The 21,395-nt window shown below is 42.5% G+C and overlaps 1 protein-coding gene and 2 non-coding genes across 3 annotated transcripts in view; all 3 read right to left on the bottom strand.

Annotated features, from left to right (window-relative positions):
• LOC139910173 (cytoskeleton-associated protein 5-like) overlaps window positions 1–21,395 on the bottom strand; it is a 30,070-nt gene that overhangs the window by 4,420 nt on the left and 4,255 nt on the right. Inside the window, exons 11-40 of the mRNA XM_078282552.1 lie at window positions 20,958–21,122; window positions 20,412–20,540; window positions 18,856–19,011; window positions 18,652–18,744; window positions 18,457–18,567; window positions 17,514–17,606; window positions 16,788–16,973; window positions 16,616–16,710; window positions 16,437–16,494; window positions 16,092–16,217; window positions 15,554–15,693; window positions 14,652–14,826; window positions 14,429–14,542; window positions 12,883–13,011; window positions 11,980–12,174; window positions 11,120–11,252; window positions 10,885–10,976; window positions 10,135–10,257; window positions 9,193–9,342; window positions 8,609–8,812; window positions 6,616–6,751; window positions 6,138–6,331; window positions 5,506–5,678; window positions 4,608–4,784; window positions 4,149–4,266; window positions 3,205–3,384; window positions 1,985–2,172; window positions 1,477–1,549; window positions 963–1,151; window positions 54–167 (exon numbers count right to left, since the gene is read on the bottom strand). Coding sequence (XP_078138678.1) covers window positions 54–167; window positions 963–1,151; window positions 1,477–1,549; window positions 1,985–2,172; window positions 3,205–3,384; window positions 4,149–4,266; window positions 4,608–4,784; window positions 5,506–5,678; window positions 6,138–6,331; window positions 6,616–6,751; window positions 8,609–8,812; window positions 9,193–9,342; window positions 10,135–10,257; window positions 10,885–10,976; window positions 11,120–11,252; window positions 11,980–12,174; window positions 12,883–13,011; window positions 14,429–14,542; window positions 14,652–14,826; window positions 15,554–15,693; window positions 16,092–16,217; window positions 16,437–16,494; window positions 16,616–16,710; window positions 16,788–16,973; window positions 17,514–17,606; window positions 18,457–18,567; window positions 18,652–18,744; window positions 18,856–19,011; window positions 20,412–20,540; window positions 20,958–21,122 — 4,209 coding nt within the window. The remainder of the gene's footprint in view (window positions 1–53; window positions 168–962; window positions 1,152–1,476; window positions 1,550–1,984; window positions 2,173–3,204; window positions 3,385–4,148; window positions 4,267–4,607; window positions 4,785–5,505; window positions 5,679–6,137; window positions 6,332–6,615; window positions 6,752–8,608; window positions 8,813–9,192; window positions 9,343–10,134; window positions 10,258–10,884; window positions 10,977–11,119; window positions 11,253–11,979; window positions 12,175–12,882; window positions 13,012–14,428; window positions 14,543–14,651; window positions 14,827–15,553; window positions 15,694–16,091; window positions 16,218–16,436; window positions 16,495–16,615; window positions 16,711–16,787; window positions 16,974–17,513; window positions 17,607–18,456; window positions 18,568–18,651; window positions 18,745–18,855; window positions 19,012–20,411; window positions 20,541–20,957; window positions 21,123–21,395) is intronic.
• Window positions 6,857–6,969, bottom strand: LOC139910176 (small nucleolar RNA SNORD67). Its single transcript, XR_011784549.1, has one exon. It is a non-coding gene; the product is annotated as a small nucleolar RNA SNORD67 (small nucleolar RNA).
• LOC139910175 (small nucleolar RNA SNORD67) lies at window positions 9,013–9,126 on the bottom strand. Its single transcript, XR_011784548.1, has one exon. It is a non-coding gene; the product is annotated as a small nucleolar RNA SNORD67 (small nucleolar RNA).

Genomic DNA, 21,395 nt, shown 5'->3' with positions numbered 1-21,395 from the left:
AGAACAGTGGCAAAGTGTTTTAGGGCAGCTTCACTTCCGGTGTATTTACTTACCAAATTTTCTTGGTCTCTGCCCATTTTTGTTGCTGATGACTTGACCACCTTCTTCAGATGGACTTCCAGTTCTGACTCGTTCCTGTTCTCCACCAGGGTGAGGTGGTCCAGGATCTACACACACACACACACACACACACACCTCAAGTTCATTTAAAAAAAACTTATACCATAAAAGACTTGCAAAGCTGTCTTGTTTCTTTCAGGAAAGAAGAGGAAAAAGCACCAAGAAGCAGGCAGAGGATTGTTTGATAAATAAAAAAAGTTATGTGGTTGTAACATCTTGAGCAGCTGCTACATGTAGGTCATTATAATATTCTCTTAATTAGCTAACCAAGCCAGAGCAACATTTTCAAACACGAATACAACAGACTTGGTGCTCAACTCCTCTGCACTGTTACATTGCACTTGCCTGACTATTATTATACTGTGTTCCTAATTAATCACAATTATTCATTCTGGTGATTTGGGGAACAATTTTAGTGCATTATTTGCATCCCATCTTTGTACAGAAGTTTAATTATAGCTTTACAATCAGAGTCTAGGCTAAAGACATACAGTGCATTTCTAATAACGGCTTATTTCTAAAAACGGCTCATAAACTTTGGACACACTTTGCTGACAAAATACAGTTAGCTAAGATATTTTGTGCTAAAGTGGAACATTATAAACCAGAAGTGGGCATCTATGTTCAGGGATGCAAATAGAGAGTGAAAAAGGTGGCAGATACCAGGGCAGACACAAAACCACTCAGAAATCATTCGCTTAAGTGCCCTATTTTGGGATCAAAAAGGTGAGTTTGCATCCCTGATATTAGAATTATAGCCAACAATGAATCATGTTCAGACTTTAAAATCCACCCGGTGGTGTCACGTCCAAGCAGTGAGGACAGGGTGGAGACATGCTGACCTTGGGCCCGGTGAGGCGGCACAGTGTGTGCAGCAGGGTCTTCAGGGTGCGGTGGGCCATGTCATTTGGGAGCTGGTGGAGCCTCTCTTTGGGGAAAACCTTCATGAAGTTGTGGATGTCCAGCAGGATCCTGTCGAGGTTCACGCTAGCGATGGTCTCTGGGAGGAACCTGATCACCCTCCACAGACACTGAAAGCAACACACAGACACAGGTCGTGCAATTTGAGTGACAGGATTTCTTATTTTATTTTAAAAGTAGAAACCAGTAGTCAAGGGGTAGACCCAGGGTTGCTGTTAGCTGGTATATGCTGGATTTTGGCTGGTAAAATGTGCAGTTGTCCATCAAATAAATATCATACATGTTTATACCTGTCCGGATCCTGAAATCTTACCAGCAAAAAAACAAACGCTGGGTAGACCATTGATTTTTGGCCCAAATGGCGCATGCCTTATTCCAAAGACATGGGTTTTAATCAAGTCCAGAATCCCTCTGGTTAGCCTCAGTCTGGCTTACCTTCATGACGATATCAGAGAACTTGGAGGAGACGGAGGAGGACAGGGCGTCTTGCAGCAGCACCAGCAGAGCGCTGCAGAGGACAGCGAGAGCAAACATATAAACAAACGCTCAGAACTGTTAGGAAAAACTTTTCTTTGATTTAAATAGTTCAATTACGCAATATCACACCAGAGGGAGTCCTGATATCCAGTAGAACAGCACAACCTCGAGTGTGATTTGGCTTTTATACAACAGTTCTATAAACAAAGCTGTATATCTAGTATTTTGAGACAACAGATTATGTTTTTTGTCTTTCATTCGTTCCCTCAGGATCCCACTACAACACATCAACTGTTTCCATTAGAGCAGCTGTAAAGTGGAGTGATACATATAGTAAAACGTCCCAGTGCTATTAGACTGTACATCAGCACACCTGTCCAATCAAATCACTCGAACAGAACCAACTCCTGTGTAACTTGGTACAAATTCCAAATTGTTAAAAGCCAGCGTGTCTGCTCACACACACCTGAGTATGTTGGTGTGCTCGGCTTTCTCGAAGACTTTTCCCAGCAGTATGTTAATGGAGCAAATGATCTGGCGTCCATCTTGCAGCTCCTCCACTCTGGGGTCCAACATGACGGTCAGCAGGCCCTCAACCAGGTCCTTCAGCACTCCGGACGAGGCTTCCGGGGCCAGAACCTCCACTCCCAGCATCTGTGGAGAGAGTGCAGACTGTTAGACACCGACCAGAGGAACGGTGGACTTTCTGAGAAATCCCAACCCTAACCCTAAAACAGAAATCAGGGAGCCGTCAATAAAATACAAACCAAAAAAGGTGGTTGAATGTCCAGGTTTCAGTCAAAAAAACCAAAACAAAAAAAACAACAACTTTAAAACCCCAAAATAAAATAAATAAAAAACAAAAAAAAACAAACTCGACTTATTTTTGGACCAAATGCAAACACATCCATCGAGCCTAAGGCCCATTGATGGCTGACAAAAGGCGAGTGCTAACCACAGAGAGCATGCAGAGGTTTAAGATGAGGAGCGACTCGAGCCCCTGTGGTGATGCAAGGCAATCACAAAGGGCTGTAATCCCCCTTCAGCGCAGTCCACCCACGCCATCAGCCAACTCCACAGTCACCTCTGCAAACCGCCTCCGTAAACCATTCCCCGTGTGTGTGTGTGTGTGTGTGTGTGTGACTACTTTGGCTCAAAAGGCTTACAGAACAGTGGGATGCTGTGACAGAGCATTCAAAACAACAACAAGGTTTGGCCATATCCAATCCCGCTTTTTTTCCCCCAGGTTCCTTTCTTTTTTGCATTTTATTTCTTCTAAATTACACCAAATTTCTATTTGATCTTACTATTCAAGCATTGGAGGAAACAATGTCCATTTGGTGTAATTTGCTAATTCCTGCCATTATCATATACTACCACTATGATTACTTTTGTTTTTTTACCATCCTACCACTAGTAGGTTATAGGTTTTTAAGTTTAAATGCTTGCATAATTGTGATATAAGCAACACAAGGGAGGCGATATTCGATATCACAGAAAATATAATATCAATAAAGATTATATCGGCCGAAGCCTAACAAGAACTGATCAGCAAGGACCTGCATGACGGTGTTAAAGAAAACAAATTACTTCTAACCCGTCTGGAAACCACACTCTACTAAAACTACAAGCTGACAGATAGAGGAGCATTTCAGGATGTTCGCTAAAAGTTTCCCCGTCGCTCACAGTCATGATGCTGCCGACGATGCAGCTGTAGAGCTTGGAGACGTCTTCCTTCGCGACGCGCTGGTCGGCCATGTGCGTGCTGTGGATGAGGCGCAGCTGAAGCACCGTGGCGATGAGGAACTGGTTGATGTTGTTCACCATCACGTCCGACCCGCTGTGCTGCCGAAACACCTCGTCCATCTGCACGAGAGAGAGAGAGAGAGAGAGAGAGAGAGAGAGAGAGAGAGAGAGAGAGAGAGAGAGAGAGAGAGAGAGAGAGAGAGAGAGAGAGAGAGAGAGAGAGAGAGAGAGAGAGAGAGAGAGAGAGAGAGAGAGAGAGAGAGAGAGAGAGAGAGAGAGAGAATTAGAAAGGCCAAATTCCAATTTAAACACATTTCTTGAATAAATTCTAACAGACTGGCATGATCATGATTCAGAGGTGGACTCGGACATAGAGCTGTGCTGACGATTATTAGTCAGAAATAATCGCGATCAACAATTTAATTATCTTTTTTTTTTCCCCCACCAATATTAAGGGAATGATACACTGGCAAAAGTTTAAGGCAAATTTGGGGCATGGAAATATTTTCTCACTGAAAACAATGTATCAGTGTGAAATGAAGCCAAGCTGAAAATGCTGAGATGTATAAAGCGCCCGTCATGGTTGCATCGTCTTTAGTTGGTGCATTAGAAGATTGAAGGAAAAACAAAGAAATGCACTTGACAGACAGCATGAAATATTGCCAATATTAGCTGACACAAAGGAACAGTAACTATGGTCCAATAGTCAAAGACTTTCCATTTTGTCGTGGATGCATACATTCTGTGTTCAGTAAATCCATTTATTCAATTTCGACCGTGCTCATACATTTTATTTTGTGCAAAAAAAAGTTTACTTCAAATTAATTTGACAGCTGGAGTGTGAGCAGAAGTTGTGCCTTGCTGGTGGCCATGTGTCTTATTACCTGTGTCACGGCCTGCATGCTGGTGTTGAGATCCCCAGAGGCAATCTTGGATATTACCAGGTTGATGGTGGAGGCGGGACTTGGGTGGAGATCAAAGGCGAGAGGAAGTGGGCGTGTCCTACAAATGGAAAAACATCACTGAGGCACAGAGGAGAAGACGGTCGAGTCGACAACGATGGGATTTTTTCAACTTTCCAGGTGTCACCGTCTGGTAAGTGTTTAGCAATAAAACCAATCATGATACAATCTGTGTAGTCGACAATGTGTCACACAAGCACATTAGTACAATCATCCGTAAAAATAACTGAAAATGCTCATACTGTGAATGTCAAGTTGCATATACGCTCCTTTCCGCCCCCCAATTTGCAAGATGGCATGAATTCAGTCTTATACTTTTAAAAACCCCTAGAACCAATTATGCAAGCGCACACTGCGGTTGTGATTTTCTGTGTCTCCTACTTTCGCTCAGAAAGGGCCATAGGCTCCATGTCGTCCAGTTTGTGCTGCACCAGCTCAGGCAGCTCGCAGCCGGGCAGCGAGTCGTTTTCCAGCAGGTGGAAGTCCAGGGAAAACTCGGGTGCGACCGGAGACGGCTCCGGCTGCTGGGCTGCCAGGGCATTCTGGGCACGAAGCTGCCTGCAGGGACAGAGGAGAGGAGGGAGGGAGGGAGGGAGGGAGGGGGGGGGGGGGTGATTAACGAGACAGAAAGAGGACAGAGGAAATTTAAAAGCAGAGACTATGATTAAGTTAAGGAAGTAATCAGAACCACCAAAAATAGGAGGAAAACTGCAATCATCGGCAATTGTGTTAGAAAAAAAAAGAAAAGAAATAGTCGTTCTTAATTATAGGTCATCGGTGGTCAGCTGAGCACCGTTTCAACTGCCCTCTCACGAACGCATACGAATGTATGACAGAAAAAAGTAAAAACAAGTTTGTAATATATTATTAGAAACAGCTTCATGTATTGGACAGAAGGCACAGCCTATGCCGCCTCAATGAAAACCTGTTCTTTCTGCATGATACTGCTGGCCTATCCATGTGTAAATAAATCAATCTGTTAAACAGTGCTGGTTCTGCATGCTGTGCACTTTTACATCATGTGCTGTTGTTAGTTGGCTGATCACTGATTAAAATGACACATTTTACCCCGACTTTCTACTGTTACACTGCTACAAAATCAGTAATCGGCCCCCCAAAAACATTTCATCAGGGAATCCCCATGAATTAATAAAAGAAAACCCACATCTGTTAAATGCTTAAAAACAGATTGGACATCATAATTGCTGAAGCCATTAAGAGTCAAGTATCAGGAGCTGCACATGCACGCCATTAAACAAATATGCAGAGTGAAGCGTACCGCAGTTTGGAGGGCGCCTGCTCGTCGGCGGCGGGTTTGCGCAGCTGGCTGGCGTTGGCCTGGGAGGGAGGGGCTCTCGGTAGTTTTTCCTCCACCTGTTTAGCGGGCGGGGCCGTCTCCTTGGCTGAACGCTTAATCCTCTCCTCCAGCATGCTCATATCCTTTTCTGACAGCTAGGAACAAAACACTGGTATTAGACTCCCTGTTTAGTGTGAGAGTACACAGTTCCTCTGATCGCAAAAAGAAAGAAAGCACAGTTCAGGAAAGTGGAAAATGGGCTATTTTTTTTAGAGGCATGAAGGCACCGACCAAGGAGCAAGGATTGCTTCAAAAAGGATGTTGTTAAAAAAAAAAAAAAGGTGAAGGAACTAAACTACCAGTCAAAAGTTTGGACACATCTGATTGAATGTACTATGTTTTTCATCATCTTAAAGCCATTTTGATCTAAAGGCTTATGCTTGAAATTAGTTTTTTAATACAAATATAAATAGTGAAGTTGATCCTATGCATGAATTTCTTTCCAAAGCCTTTGCCTTTCCATCAAGGCGAAGGGCGGCTACTTTAAAGAATCTAAAATATAAGATAGTTTTGATTTGCTTCCAGTAGCATAAAGCTTTAAGAGGGTTGCATACATTGCCAATGAGTTTGTAGACCTGGTCTCCACACTTGTTGTAGACCACCACTATAGTGTTGAGAGCTGCGTTGCGAACCGATGTGTCTCTGTCTCCAATGTGCACAGCGATCTCCTTGAGCGCTTTGGTAGGCGTCGGCTGGCAGACCGACATGCCGCACAGCGCAATGAGACAGCCGAGCTCATCCAGACACTCTGGAGCAAGAGAAGGGAAAATGTCAGGATGGAACAGTAGCAATACCTTTCATTTCAGGTGGTGACAAGAGTTTAAAGATTAGAGAAGTGAGCTTTGTGACTAGAAGACAGTCTGTTTGAATCCCAACACCAGTGGGGAAAATCTAGGAAGTAAAAATCTGAGAAAATCTGGAAAATAAAAATGGAACTTTAACCCAAAGATGTTGCTATAAACAAGCTTAGTAAACAGTGTTTCTCACTTATTTACACAGAAATGTTGAATAAATGATGTTCTCCATTCTCACCAGCTCTCTGTTTGGAGTTCTTCGACTTGGTTCCCTCCATGATGAAGGGGAAGATTTTGCTGGCAGGGTAAACTTTACACAACATGCTCATTATGGCTCGCACATCCTTCCTCACCACATCCTTGGACTCTCCCATCTTCGGGCCAGGAGGGGCAGAGAGCAGAATGAAACGCAGAAAATAACGGCAGGTAAGGGAATGACAGAAAGACAGCAGTTTAGGTTTTCTCTGTCAGGTAGGGGGGGCGACTCAGATGGCCCCTGTGCACTTTAGAGTGTCACCATGGAAAGTCGGGACGGGAGGCTGTGCCACTGCAACCAGCAACCCGACTAACAGTGCAACTCATCACTGTCACACCCCCCATGTGGCTCCTCGCATTATAACAATAACTAGAGGTGGGCAAAATGACGATCTTCGTTTTTGTATATATTATTAGTCCCGTTTCACCCATTTACAATTATTGATAAACATATTATTTTCTTTGTTCCATCAGCACAAGTTTCCTCCGACCGGATTGGTGTTGCACTTGTTCAACAAAGAAAGCGATTCACTTGACCACAATTCAGCCACAGGACTAGTTTTTTTTCATATAGTCAGAATCTGCTTTGTTTGCGTTTATTTGCTAGAAGTGTGATTTTCAGACTGTTCCCTCCATACAATGGCAGAGGTAGAGGCCAATCTCCTCTACCGGAGCAACAGATACACAACCCAAGGTACTGCCAAAGTTCAACAGCACTTTAAATTAACAAAATGTTAAAGTAACTGCACTGTTGAAACCTCAAGCAAAAAACAGCCATTTCCACCGTTTTCTTGTTCTTAACATTTTTCAAACGACATGACCAGAAAAACCAGACGATATGAACACCACCTGGAAACCGTGATCCATATGGTGGATCATGATACTGCCTGAAAAGATTGTGATGTGATATTTTGGCCGCATTGCCCACCCCTAATTATAATATAACAATCAAAAAAGGCATAGTTTGGATTTTCTTCCTCCAGGTGTTTTGAATCACTCACCCAATAATGCTTTCGATGCAGAGCGAGTTTCCCTGAATCCATCATCACCCCAGTTCAAAACTTACTGCCTTTTGCTAGCAAGTGGGTACTTGACAAAGGCTTGTTGGCTTTACAAATGAAGTTTATTTCTGCAGCCCTTCATCACAAATCCTGCCTCAGAGAACAAGCCTACCTAGATCCAACTAATCCACAATCACAAATTAAATTCACAGCTTCGTTTAGTGTTCACAATTTAAAGGGGCACTATTAAAGGACGTCAAATTGTCCTCCATTTATATACACATATAATCAAACATGTCAGTTGCAGACAGTCAAAATGCGACTTTGTTTGAGTGGTTAACTTAAGTTATTGCATTTTCAAAAATCCATCCTTCTCTTTTCCAGTCATCACATCATCTCAAGTTTAATTTGCTCACCTCACTAAGTAATTGCTAAAATACCTTCCAATCAAGTAAGTTGTCAGCAATTGAACTGACCCCCTACACTACAAATTGTTACAACTATCCATAATTAGACGAGCAGTCACATCATTTCAATGTGTAATTCTGTCAGCTCGTCTGTTTTGGACCCATTCTGCTGCAACGCACATCAGCTCCTGCCACTGAGTTGCTGATGTATGACAGATATGTACTAAACAGGTACAAGTGTAGTGACATGAAAGCTGTTCTTCAAATAAAATCAGTCCAAAACAAAACAGCGGACTAAGAGATAATCACACGTTGACGCATGCTCATACAGTACAGATAGTTGTAACCATCTGTAGTGGTGCATGTTAAAACGCTTGCATGGAAAACAGCATCTCAGCCCCTCTGAGAGCAACAGCAACAACAGATTCAGCGATACTCGAGGTATTGAAAGCACTATGGGTGAGTAATTCAGAACTAGTAAGTAATGGAGGAGAGAAACAATCATTACCAATCATAAACTATACTGTATAGTAAATAGTAGCCTAGGTCTATCCAGAGACACACAAACCTTGAGGATGAGGTAAGGAATGAAGGAGTTGGCCTCCAGCTCGCTGAGGCAGTAGTCCTGCTTGCTGAGGGAGAGGAAGAGGAGCTTGAGGAACTCCAGGGCCTTCATCAGCACACTGGTGTTTGTGTCGAAGAAGCGCAGTGTGAACCACTTGAGGATCAGGTCCAGGCAGGACAGCATGGCGTCCTTCTCCGCTTCCAGACGCTGGACCAGTCAAAGAGGGGAGGAGACACAGGAAGACAGCAGCTATTTATACGAGTCAAAAATATTCTGCTCTGATGTTAAAGAGGCTTTATCGACCTCTACAGGCGAGCAGTAGGAGTTACAACAACATCGACAGATCTCATGTCGTCCTACACAAGTCTGCATGCATCTGTACACACATATTTTTAGGAGGGGGGAGGGTGGAGTCAGATGGCCCCTGTGCACATGGTGTGTCCCCAGGTTGGGTCGGATCGGGGCGTCGGTGCCACTGCAGCCGCCGCCCCGACTGATCAGTGCAACTCATCACTCTCGCACCCCCCCCCACACCCCCTTCTGCATCAAAGTGCGCCGCTGATCGCCTGCAACGTGTCGGATCTCACCTCGATCATGGTGCTGATGGCTTTGATGTGGCGCTGGAAGTCGGGATGGAAGAGTTCCTCCTGCAGCCACTTCGCAACACATGGAGCCATCTGAGTCTTCAGCTGCTCGATGTATTCATCACGGGGAGAAGGGAAGTTCCACTTCAGCACCTGAAACATATACATCAGTCATATCAGAAAAACACTTCGTTTTGTATACAGTAAAACTTCTGACATACACAAAATGTTGATATTTTAGTAAATAATTGTCCAATCACAGATAATTGCCTGAAAAAAAACACATGTATCCACATTGGGCTGGGCCATATTGACAAAATCAAATATCACAATATTTTAAAAAGAAATCCTTAATATTGATAATGTGACGATATTGAGTCACATTAGGGATGAGTATTCCTGCTTTCGTAAGATATTTACACACAAGAAAATTAGTAATGATCATTAGTAATCAGTAATGTGTAATCAGTAATAAGTAATGTGGATATGATGAGCAGGTAAAGCCAATCATTGTTCATTTTATTCAACCAGAACAGGCTGATAAGTTCAGAAAGTTGTATCACTTTACTGTAGCGCAGCCTTTAAGAACAGTAAGAAGTAACATTTAAGTTATTTTACAATATTACGATGCCAGACGATATCTAGTCTCATATCACAATATCGATATTATGATACATCGCCCGATATCCACACTGCTGGGGATTAAGTTGGTCTGTGCACAGATGCGTCACGCAGCCACAATATTAGCAAGCTTATTTTCTGTAAATAGTAGGTTTTTAAGACCAGAAATTTCTGTCTCTACATACCAAATTTTGTCGAGGCATCTCAGTGTGATGGGAGAAACCCAAAAGCAAAAGCCTGTCTCATTTTGGATTTTGCAGTTTTACAGTAGCACCACATGCATCAATATCACTGACAGCATTGCAAATGAACCCAGGTACACACCTTCAAGCTCTTCTCCTCTTTGGTGCGTAGCTCTTTCCTGCTGGGCATGAGGGTGAAAAGGGGGCCCGACCTGTCCTCCTCCTCTTTTCCCTTCCCAGAGGGCTTCTTGCTTGTTGTTGCACTCTAGAGATGGGAGGAGATGGATGAGACTATTGATTTAAATCAAAGCAGATGAATAAGGGATGGGAAGATTTGGCCGAGGTAAAACTACCGCAATATCAGAGGCAGCGAAATGTGGTCCAGATTGTTACCATCTTAATACATCCTCCATTGTTGCCTTTCAGAAACGAGAAGGTGAAAATCAGAGCAAGGAAAAAGAACCCGCATGGCCCACTGTTTGAGTGCAGACTCAGCACACCCATGTGTCAAGAGAAAGATTCATATGAAAAGTGAAGGTGAAAAAAAAAAATGAAAGGTGTGTTGCCGCAAAGTCCCTCCCAACATGTGCCAGTCCTCTCCAGAATGTGTTTCACCAGGCACAGCATTAAAGTACCAGTCTGCGGTTATTTCCTTTGGAGGAGCCTGTAGCTTTGCTGGCACCGGCCTCTTTCTCCATACTGGAGTTCAAGCTGCTGTTGGCGCTCGAGTTCAGCTCCAGAGATCTCCGCTGGCCAAAACAACATCACAGCTCACAGGTGAGCAGCCTTTCAAACTAGCTTCATTAGTGGAAAAGTAACAAGACCATTTCAAGCAAGAACAACTGTAATACCCTATAAAATCATCTCAAACCACCGGTGATTCTGAACTCACTTTTCCTTTCGGTGCAGTCCCTGCCTTGGCACTTTTGGCATCGCATTTGTCCTCAGTGGCTTCGCAATCCAAATGGGCCGCTTCATTTGGAGCTGCAGTAGGAGGGAGAGGAATAAAATATTTGATCATAAAGCTCACTGCTGTTGTACAGAGACTAGTCAGTCGGTGTTCCCATCCATGGTAAACTGCCAACAGGGACACATTCCCCTTGTTGGCAGGGTTTCATTTGACACACCTGCAGAAAGTTTGGCAGGAGGAGCGGAGGCGGCAGCTTTGGCGGGGGCAGCCTTGGCAGGACCAGCAGGTTTGGCTGGCATGACGGACCTGGCCTTGTCCAGCAGGGCGACCACCTGGTCTTTAGATCCAGGCTGCACAATGAAGAACACTTTGATTAAGTCAGAATTTAGAGGCAGAAAAATTAACAGCTGAACTGCTAAACATACAAACTCAAGTTTCCTCAGTAAGCATGCTCAGTTGTGCAGAATTTGATAGAAAATAACACTGTTGGTTTAGTTCAATTGTTCATATTATTTTTCTTTGATGGAACTCCTGAGTTGCCTTAAAGATGTGTGTTGAGCATATTGCTAAATGGGCTGCGACTAACAATTATTTTCATTATTTAATCTATAGGATTAAAGGAAGCCAATTAATCACAGGATTTATTTCTCTTAATAATTTAGACTATAAAATATCAAAAATAATAATGGCAAATGCCTATCACAAGTCACTGGAACCCAAAGTGATTCTTAAAAATTGCTTAATTAGTCTGACTAGCAGCCAAAAAATCCCAAAGTATTAATTTCATAGTGACATGAAACGGAAAAAAGCAAGCACATCTTAGCATTTGCGATGCTGTAACCAGCAAATGTTTTTTCACGTGATAAAATGACTAAAACGATTCATCGAAGATTAACGGAATATCAAAAATATAATCAATAAAATTTTCTATGGACTAATCGTTTCAGCACCAAAATGAGCGTAGCAGAACGACTCCCTCCACACAGCTGAATTAAAGGCTCGCAGATGTGAATGGTAGATATGAAGAGAGTTTGTGTTTAAACAGGCTCAGCCCTTCATCTGGTCCATGCTGCCTACCTTGAGTTTCCCAGCAGCCTTGTTCATCTTATCAAAACCGAGGTGCGTCATAAAAATAGGAAGAGCGTCTTGGGCCTTCTTCCTCACATCTCCATTGCGGTCTTCCAGGCAGGCGTACAGCGGAGTCACACACAGCAGCAGGTCAGAGGGCGCTGAGCGCAGAGCAGCCAGCCGCTCCGCCAGCCAGCCAAGTAGCTGCAGGGCAGAAAGACTCTGTCAATTCATTTGTAAACAATAGGGACGAGACAATTTATCGAAATTCAATATATCGCAATAAAAAAAAAAAAAACGATACGCATCGCAGGGCAGGAAAATGAATCATGATATTAGTTCTATTTTTTTCTGCTGTAGTAATCACAGATGAGACAGCTTGACCATCACAATTTCAATCACAAGCTCTCCATCCAAATTATATTAGAAAAGAAAGAAAGATCAGAAATAAACATAATTCTGTAATTACACTTTGTTATTGAACTTTTATTTATCACATCATATTGTGGTTGTAATGAATCATGAACTCCATATTGCGTATCGAATCGTATCATAAGCAGATCATCCCATCCCTAGTAAACAACTACATACCGAGGAGAAATAAGGTAAATGGAAAAGTATACTTGTGATGCGTGTAATTACATAAGCTGGGGGGTATTTCACAAAGCAGGATCAGAACGCCAGACAACTGTGAAAAATATTATGCTATAACCCAATAATACTGATTTGAATCTGTAAAACAAAACTGGAACACTAGGTTTAGGAATATGATTCAGTCATGCATGTTGTTGATTGCTAATAAACAAAATTTCAGAAGATATTTCATAACATTTCTTAAAGTTAGCTGGCTAACTCACTAATCCTGCTTTGTGAAATACCCCCAGATCAACAGACACACAGCAGGAGTCCCACCTCCTGTCTGAGGAAGGGGTTTTCCCTCCTCAGCTCCTCAGCCAGCTCCTCCCCCTCCAGCCACTCCTTCATCCCGGTCTGCTCCACCCAGGCCGACAGGGTGGCCAGCGCTGCGGCACGGACCGTGTTCTGAGGAGTGAGCACAACACGGGACACATCTGTCAGAATGCAATATTCTGTTCATAAAGCTATAGAGAATATCACTAGAGCTGCAACGATTAATCGATTAGTTGTCAACTATTAAATTAATCGGCAACTATTTTGATAATCGATTAATCGGTTTGAGTAATTTTTTAAGAAAAATAAGTCAAAATTCTCTAAACCGAATATCTTTGGGTTGTGGACAAAACAAGACATTTGAGGACGTCATCTTGGGCTTTGGGAAACACTGATCAACATTTTTCACCATTTTCGGACATTTTATAGACCAAACGATTAATCGAGAAAATAATCAACAGATTAATCGACAATGAAAATAATCGTTAGTTGCAGCCCTAAATATCACAGGATGTCAGATTCCCCACTGCCTATGATTATTTATGCTTGGAGACCCCTCCACTTTGGAAGAGGAATTCCCAATCACATATATTGATTTTGTTCAAACCGGTATCATGGTGGGGAGGAGACTATTGCTAGTCCACTGGACCATGTACCTTCTTTAAAGCAATATTCCACATGGGGGTTATTCGGCACTTGACCGCCATGAAAGCCATAATATGAACTAATCACCAAGATCAGATGCAGCTGGACGAGTTTGTAGCTTTCAGATTTTTACTTCCCATTCATTTGAATGAGCCACTAAAATAACCTGAAAACTGACATTTAACACGTTGGTGAACAGATTCAACAACAGATCCTGCTGCTGTGATTTTCAATGGACCTTTGGTGCAGCATTTTAGAACAGTTTCACCAAATACCATTTTTATTGATAGAAGAGAACATAACGGAGGGATACCATTCAGGAGAGATACTTCCTGGTTGGGAGACTGGATCTACTTTTATTTTTAAATACTAATTTTAGTGTAAAGCAAGAATAGAAATGCAAAATGAGGACGGACCAGTTACTGCTTTATTGTCTTAAAAGCGGGATCTGTTGTTGAATCTGTTCACAAACGTGTTAAATGTTATTTCAGGTTATTTTCTTGCCTCATTCAAACACTAGAAACTCGTCCAGCTGTATCTGATCTTGGTGAGTAGTTTATATTCTGGTTTTCATAGCAGTCAAGTGCAGAATAACCATGTTAAAACTAAGTGGAATATTGCTTTAAGTGAATGGCATCTTCTCCTTAGTAAAATAGAAGCATACAAACGATTGTCCTCTATAGGTTTTAGAATGTATAAATGTCATCTTAATGGGAGCGGTACTTGAATTTTTCCTAACAGGACACTACACTGCACTAATGTACATGACCAAAAGCCATAATCACCTCTAGATACTGTGTTTGCCCAAATGGTAATGAACTGGCCTATTCTTCTTTTCTTGATGTATGTGCCATGTCATAATATGCTGATTTGTATTTTGTGTTTATTGTATGTTTTGTCAAACCTTGCCATCTCCCAGGACTGTGATGACTGGTATGCCCAGAGTCTTGACATGCTGTTTGAGGCTGGGACCCATCGCTGTGGCCAGCTGCTGGAGGATGGACAGAGTCTGCTGGACCTGGAACGCACAACAACCACACTGTCACAGTAAAGTACCAGGAACATTTTTGCTTCGGTAGTTTTCCCGCATCATAGTCAACGTTCGCGAGGCAGAGCGCACTACGAACCAAGATCTTGTTGGAGTCCCCGAGGCGAGCCTTCAGTGCTATGGGCAGATCTCCCACTGTGGGCTTGATGAATTTCGCTTCTGAGAGGACTGCAGCCATCTCATCCAAACCCTCCTTCCGGATCTTCCAGTTTTTATCCCCAATCTTGGCCACCATCGCCCCCGTGATCTTATCACTGCACAAAGAAAGAAAGATGGGTCAGACAAAAAAGCAAATCAGACTGCTACCACTAACAAGTCATACTCTGGTATGTTTAGTCCAATATCACTTCCACACACACAATCCAGGAATATTACAGCAGTTAATCCAGGTCCATCACATGTAGGAGATTCATACTGAGCCTTGACTATAGGAACAGGGTTCATACAGACAACATTAAATCAAATTCAAGGACTTTCAATTACTTTTTCCAACACTATTTTTCTGTTCATAAGGACTCCTTAACCTTACTGCATTTTAACAACCATCAGTCATAGTTCACATGTTCATGTGCTTTTGAGTCATCTTTTTCCAGAATGCCAGTCCTGGAAAATAGTGAATGCAAGTCAAAACATATAAAAATATGTTTTGACTTGCATTCACTATTTTCCAGGTATTCAAGTACTTAAGGTCCTTGAATTTAACTTTTCATAATTAAATACATTTACACTTAAATACATTTTAAGCACTTTAGACCTTGTATGAACCTGTAGGAATGTCCTATGGGCTGTCAGTCTAATGTCATCAATACAGATAAGTTTACATTCTGTGTTCAACTTGTTAAAAGTAGCACTAGGCAAGATCTTCATGTAAAAAATACACCCGTCTTATGAGTCGATTAAGACTCTATTTTATCAAATGAAATTCTCATGTCTTGACACTTCCTGAATCAAAACTTAAATTGGGGTGTTGTAGAGTTTCACCTGATGTCAGTACGGGGCAGCAGATCCACGACATCTGCTGCACCTCCCTCCTCCTGCTCCTCCGTCTCCTCTCCCTCCTCCTGATCCTCTGACCTCTTACTGGAGCCCCTGGTGGGAGCAGGGGGGGTCTGGTCCTGCAACTGAGGTCAGTACATGCAAAATATCAGTCAGAACGCGGACATAATTAGCACTTATGCCTAAAGTAGCGGTATATCTAGTTAACACTGCTTAAAAACCCCATGAAATGGCATCTTCACATGATGCATTCCCTGTTGAAACAGGATGATTAAGCGGGACATGATGTAGTGAGGGATCATTCAAAAGTCTAAACCGATGGAATACGAGTCAGGGAGAGAAAGGCAATTTAAATTTGATGGTTTTATTGGTTAGAAATGTATATTTACACCTACTGAGCAGCATGGGGTCACCATTAAAGATATTGTGTTTTCTAGAAAGTAAAAGTAATGGAGTTAATTTCATGGGGAATTTAAGGATTCCCTTCTATGACAATACACAGGCGCGTGGATTGAACTGCTACCTTCTGAAACTCTGTGTCAATCTGGGAGAGCAAGGCCGCCTTCTCATCCTCGAAGAACATCCGCAGTCGAGCTCCCATGTAGAGGTACATGACACCCAGCAGGCCAATGGCTGCTGTTCGCACAGCCTGGACAAACACACACACACTTTAGGACATTAGGAAAAAATTCCATGCGACATGTTGTTTGTCACTAAATTGGGTTTGTCAACCATTCCCAAACCTCTAAATAAGTACACATTACTGCAGCAGAGAGCCCATCAAGTTTACTGACACATTCATAATAGCAACAGACAAACACACTCTATGCAGAATAGAACAAGATGCTGAATTCGTTGGAACACTCACAGGATTGGTGGCTCCCAAAGCAGTCTTGACATGGTTGATAAAAGCCTTCACATTTATTCTGGAAGCAGAAGGGAGATGCTTGATTCAGTCCCCATTGAACAGAACAGAAAACAGATCAGACAACGACAGCCTTATTCTGCTCAGACCTAAAGCCAAGGCAAGTGACACTGCCAGCTTACCCTGCAAAACCAAACTCCTTTATGGCATTAGCCAGCCAGCTCAGTGTTTCAGCTTGATTCTTGGGATTCTTCTGGGCAAAGGCCATTGAGACAACCTGAGAGCAGAAAAATAATTCAGAAACAGACTACAGAACTGGTACATTAACCATGTGAACAGGGCCGCCCGTGTTACCTGCTCGGCGGTCCAGGGCAGAGAGCAGGCCTCCCCGATGGCAGTCAGGGCTTCCTTGGTCTTCCCTCCACACTTCACGTCTCCCACCTTGTCCACCAGAGCGTCGAGGACCACAGAGGCAGACGTCTTGGAGAAGTTACCCCTCTGGGCCACCAGTGCCACTGCCTGCATCTTTAACTGCATTACCTACAAGAACAAAGACAAACAAATTATGTTTCTGGCTTTGCCTTTTGATGGCTTCATCATTTTAAAATCTGAGTTCTTGTCTGTCCAAGTGGGCATTGATTCCTTGTACATGTGTCTTAAGTTTATTCCAAAACTATTAGGGAGGAAATGGAAGGAATGAAATGAAACAGACACTGCTGCCGGTCCTATTCACATCTTTTGGTGAAACTAGACAATTCATAAATGCATTTGTCACAATTCATTTGCCTAACTTTCCAACTCTGTCTCGACTAAATATCACCAAAAGAATCTGTCAGTACCACTATCTAATTTTATGGTGGCATCAAAGTTGCATTTAATTGAAAATAACACATTAATTTCCATTTTAATACCCTGGACAAACTGCTTCTGACCGTCAACATTTACTGTATTAGACCCAATTTTGTGGCAATCTGGCCAGCCTGCATTTGATCAAATTGTAAAATGTCAATTGGAATAATTTAATCAGATTTCTAGAATGTGCTCCAATGTATATAATCCATAGGTGGACGTGGATGGTACCTGAAAGTTGGTCTCTTTCCAGCCTGGCTTCTTGCCCAGCATGCGGACCAGAGCCTGACAGGGCATTTCACTGCTGTCCATCTGCTCCGCAGCCTAGACAACGCAATGAAAGGTAAAGAGACAAATACCAGCCAACATGGGCTGAACATCCAAAGCTTTGTGTTCGATCTTAAATATCTGAGGGACAACATGCAAAACATCAAAGACTGCAGTAAACACAGTGTGAGGTCTTAGGCGGCGCTCACACAGGATATTTGGTATCTGTCAAATTCACAGACAAGCGTGCCTTGAAACAGCTCAAAACCTTTTGAAGCAGTTTGAAGCAAATTTCAATGACTGGTGAAGTCCATTAGCAAATGACGTTTACCTGCACTCCATCAAAAGTTAAACTAGTTCATACTTTGACGGACCGGGTTGTAGGGCTAAACAATTAATCAAAATTTTATCGAAATCGCAATATGGCCAATACTGCAATTTTCAAATTGCAGGAGGCGCAATATTTGTTAAAAGGTGAAATGTGTGTCAAAATACCATTTTAAATGAAATATTGTCGTGCTGCAGAGATGTCCTGGCCTACACATCATATTCTACAGACTTAAGAAAACATCTTTGTTTGGTACAAATCCCCGCAAAAATCACACCATAATCATTTTAATACGTTTTTCAATGAAAATGAGAATAATGATGTAAAAATAATTGTTCCCTCTAATATCGCAAATCATATCGCAATTGCAATATCAGTCAAAATAATCGCAATTAGATATTTTTTCAAAACCGTTCAGCCCTACCGGGTTGCAATATTTTCATGCACTACACTCCATCAATCCATGTCATCTGTGAATGCATTGGTCTCATTTAAATACATGGGATAATTATTTTTCGACATCAAACAATGAATGGGGCCTTAGCACAATCTGAATATAAAACATCTCGAGGTGCTGACCTTGAGGAACTCCTCCATGCTAGCCACCCTCTCCTTCCAGTTGGCACTGTCCAGCTGCTGAACACAGAGGGCCGGGAGGACAGCAGCCGCCTTCTCTTCACACACCTCCATCTGAGGACAGACAGTCTCCAGGCGTCAGTACTGCTGATCCAGGTCAAAACCAGGAATCACTGCATTATAAGTATGTTCACTTACAGAGAGCTCCGTTTCCATCACTTGTTTGGTCTCTGCTGGTTTCTTACTTTTCCCTCCCTCTTGCTTCCCACCAGCTGTTGTGGGCTTGGCTTTCTTAACGCCCTGCAAAAAAGTATGTCATCATATTTAATGGATGAAACTGAACCAACGGATATTCAACAAAAGCTGGCCCGAGGAAAAACTAATGTCATTGCATTTCTGAACATCAGGCCTCACCTTAGCCACAGGGGCCTTTTTGGGAGGCCCTGAAGGCTTGGCCGGAGCCTCGGGTGCTGGCTGTGCTTTTGGGGCGGAGTTCTCCTTTTCTGTTGCTCCCTTCTTCCCCCCAGCCAGCTCCATCTTGTCAGCACTCTCTTTTATCTGAAGACGAAACAATTACTAAAGCAATCAAATATTAACATGGTGTGGAACTGGGGTGACATGAAAGAAAAACCAGCCGGCGAAATGGAAATGAGAATTTTGTTTCTGTTGTTACTTCACAGACTCAGATGGAGATTTCTGGCTTCAAGTTCAAACAAAAGCTAGTGATCACAGTGAGAGAGGAAGGCTCGCTGAGACTGAAGACTTGTTCTAGCATACACACAAGCATCATGGGGTTCATTCAACACATCCTTGCACTTTGCCTGGTCTATAACTGGTGGGGAAGTCAACTGGATCCCCACTCAGACTCTTAACGGGCCATCCACCTGTCACTCAAGAGGGAGGTAATAAAACTTTGTGAAGCTGAAGAATGAAATGCTGCTCTAGAAAATGAACGACAACAGTGCAACTGAAAAACAATCATGACATGAATTTGCAAAGGTTTTATAAGAAAGAAATATTCAGCTTGTAGATTAGGCAACAACAATACCTGGTCTGGGGAAAAAAGGCAACAAAACAAGCTTTTTCTCAGCTTCTCGGCTGTCTATAACCAAGAAATCAGCTCTGGGAAACAAAACACCACAGTATAAATAAAGGCTCTAAAAAGATACAGTACGATATTCAGGCTGTAGTCTGACTCAGTGGGAATGGTGATTTCTACGACTGCTCTGAACGCCAACTGTTTTTCCCAGTTCACACCTTCACTGCACCGACCATTTCCTCCCTGCATCTGAACCAACTGCCTTCTGCGTCCCACATGGGTGCAAAAGGCCATGAAATACACGCTAACCCACATACAACAAAAGCAAACTCTCTCCCTCTCTTTTCTGTTCACCATTTCATTTTATACTTCTTTATATTGCATCATTATGTGCTGCCCTCTCTATAAAAAAAGTACAGGCCTCCCTTGAAAGATATTTTTAATTAAGTGGAATTTACCTGGTTTAATTAAAGATTAAAACAAAGAACACAACACCCATCGATGTTCTAATCTTGAACTCCACACTGACTGATGAATAGAAAAAAAAAAAGAAAAAAAAGGCTCTCCCTAGCTTTATTTCCCACTTGACAATGGCTTCAGCGAGACTCTTCTCTACTGGCACAGAATATTTTAGTGTCAAAATAAAATCAAGTTCTCTTTGACATTTCCTTCAATCAGATCCACTTAATTTTATGGGAAGTGTTCAGTTCAGTCATAAAAAGTGATTTGCCATTAAGTTGAGTTGATTGGCTGAATTCAAATGATGAGGAATGTGGGAATACCTTATTTGATTGAGAATGAGGCCTGAAACTGGATGAACATCCTTTAATAATGGGATTCTAAAAACATTCTTCACCACATTTCGATTTACATTTCGGCACAAATTTGAACGGCTTTGTATGTGAAACGTGCAGCTCACCTTATCGAGCTTGGCCTTATCGAGGTCAGCCAAGAAGGGGTTAACGGCCCTCTCTCCGGCGACCTTCATGATGCTCGCTAGAACCTCGAACGCAGCTTCACGCACCTCAGCAGCAGAATCATTCACTTGCTACCAGAGAGACAGAGGGAGGAACAAACGGATTAGGTTTAGGGATGGGACAATAACCGGTATTACTATATATTGCGATATAAAACAATAACAATTATGACACCGCCCCTAATTTTTATTACCGTGACCACCATGATAACCGGCTATTTGTTGGTCTCGTGATTGATATGATAATTAAGTAATCAAAGCATATTATAGTACTGTTAAGGTTTTCATCTTATTAATAATTATCGGGATAATTTTGGCCAAGATAATCGCAGTATGAAATTTTCATATCAGCACAGGTCTAATTAGGATCTCTGAAACAATATAATTTAATGCATTATAACCAAGCTAATGGAACTGGATCAGAGGAGCGAGGTGGTTTAGAAATCAGTTTTCATCAGGAGCAGTAGAGCTGATGCGGCATTAGCGAACCTTGAGCAAGGCGGTGCAGAGGGGCTTGACCAGGGCCTTGGGCAGGGCCGAGGGGGCGGAGAGACGGACGCTCCTGGCCAGGAACAGCGAGGCCTGCTGCTTTATGGAAGGGTTTTTGTTGTCCATCACAGCCAGCACATCCTCACTCAGGTTTTGGAGCGTAGTCTGGGGGGGAAAAACAATCCCTGAGAAATGTACCAACTGACTGATCAAGAGGGATGATATGGGCCAATATGGTCAATGAATGATTTCTAGTCCAATGAGTGTGATGTGATAAAATGGAACAGTTTTTGCCCTTATAAAGGGCTCTTAATTACCTTTGATTAGTAGACTAATTAAACATTGATCCAGAGACCTGAGGTAAATTCTCTGAAGCAGATGTTTTAAAAGAAATCTCTAAATGCAGACAATTCCATTCATTAAGCACCAGAACAGATT

The sequence above is a fragment of the Centroberyx gerrardi genome, chromosome 1 (assembly GCF_048128805.1).
Source record: "Centroberyx gerrardi isolate f3 chromosome 1, fCenGer3.hap1.cur.20231027, whole genome shotgun sequence".
In the NCBI taxonomy this organism is placed as follows: domain Eukaryota; kingdom Metazoa; phylum Chordata; class Actinopteri; order Beryciformes; family Berycidae; genus Centroberyx; species Centroberyx gerrardi.
The sequence above is the reverse complement of the archived record's forward strand: the minus strand, read 5'-3'. Positions and strand labels throughout refer to the sequence as shown.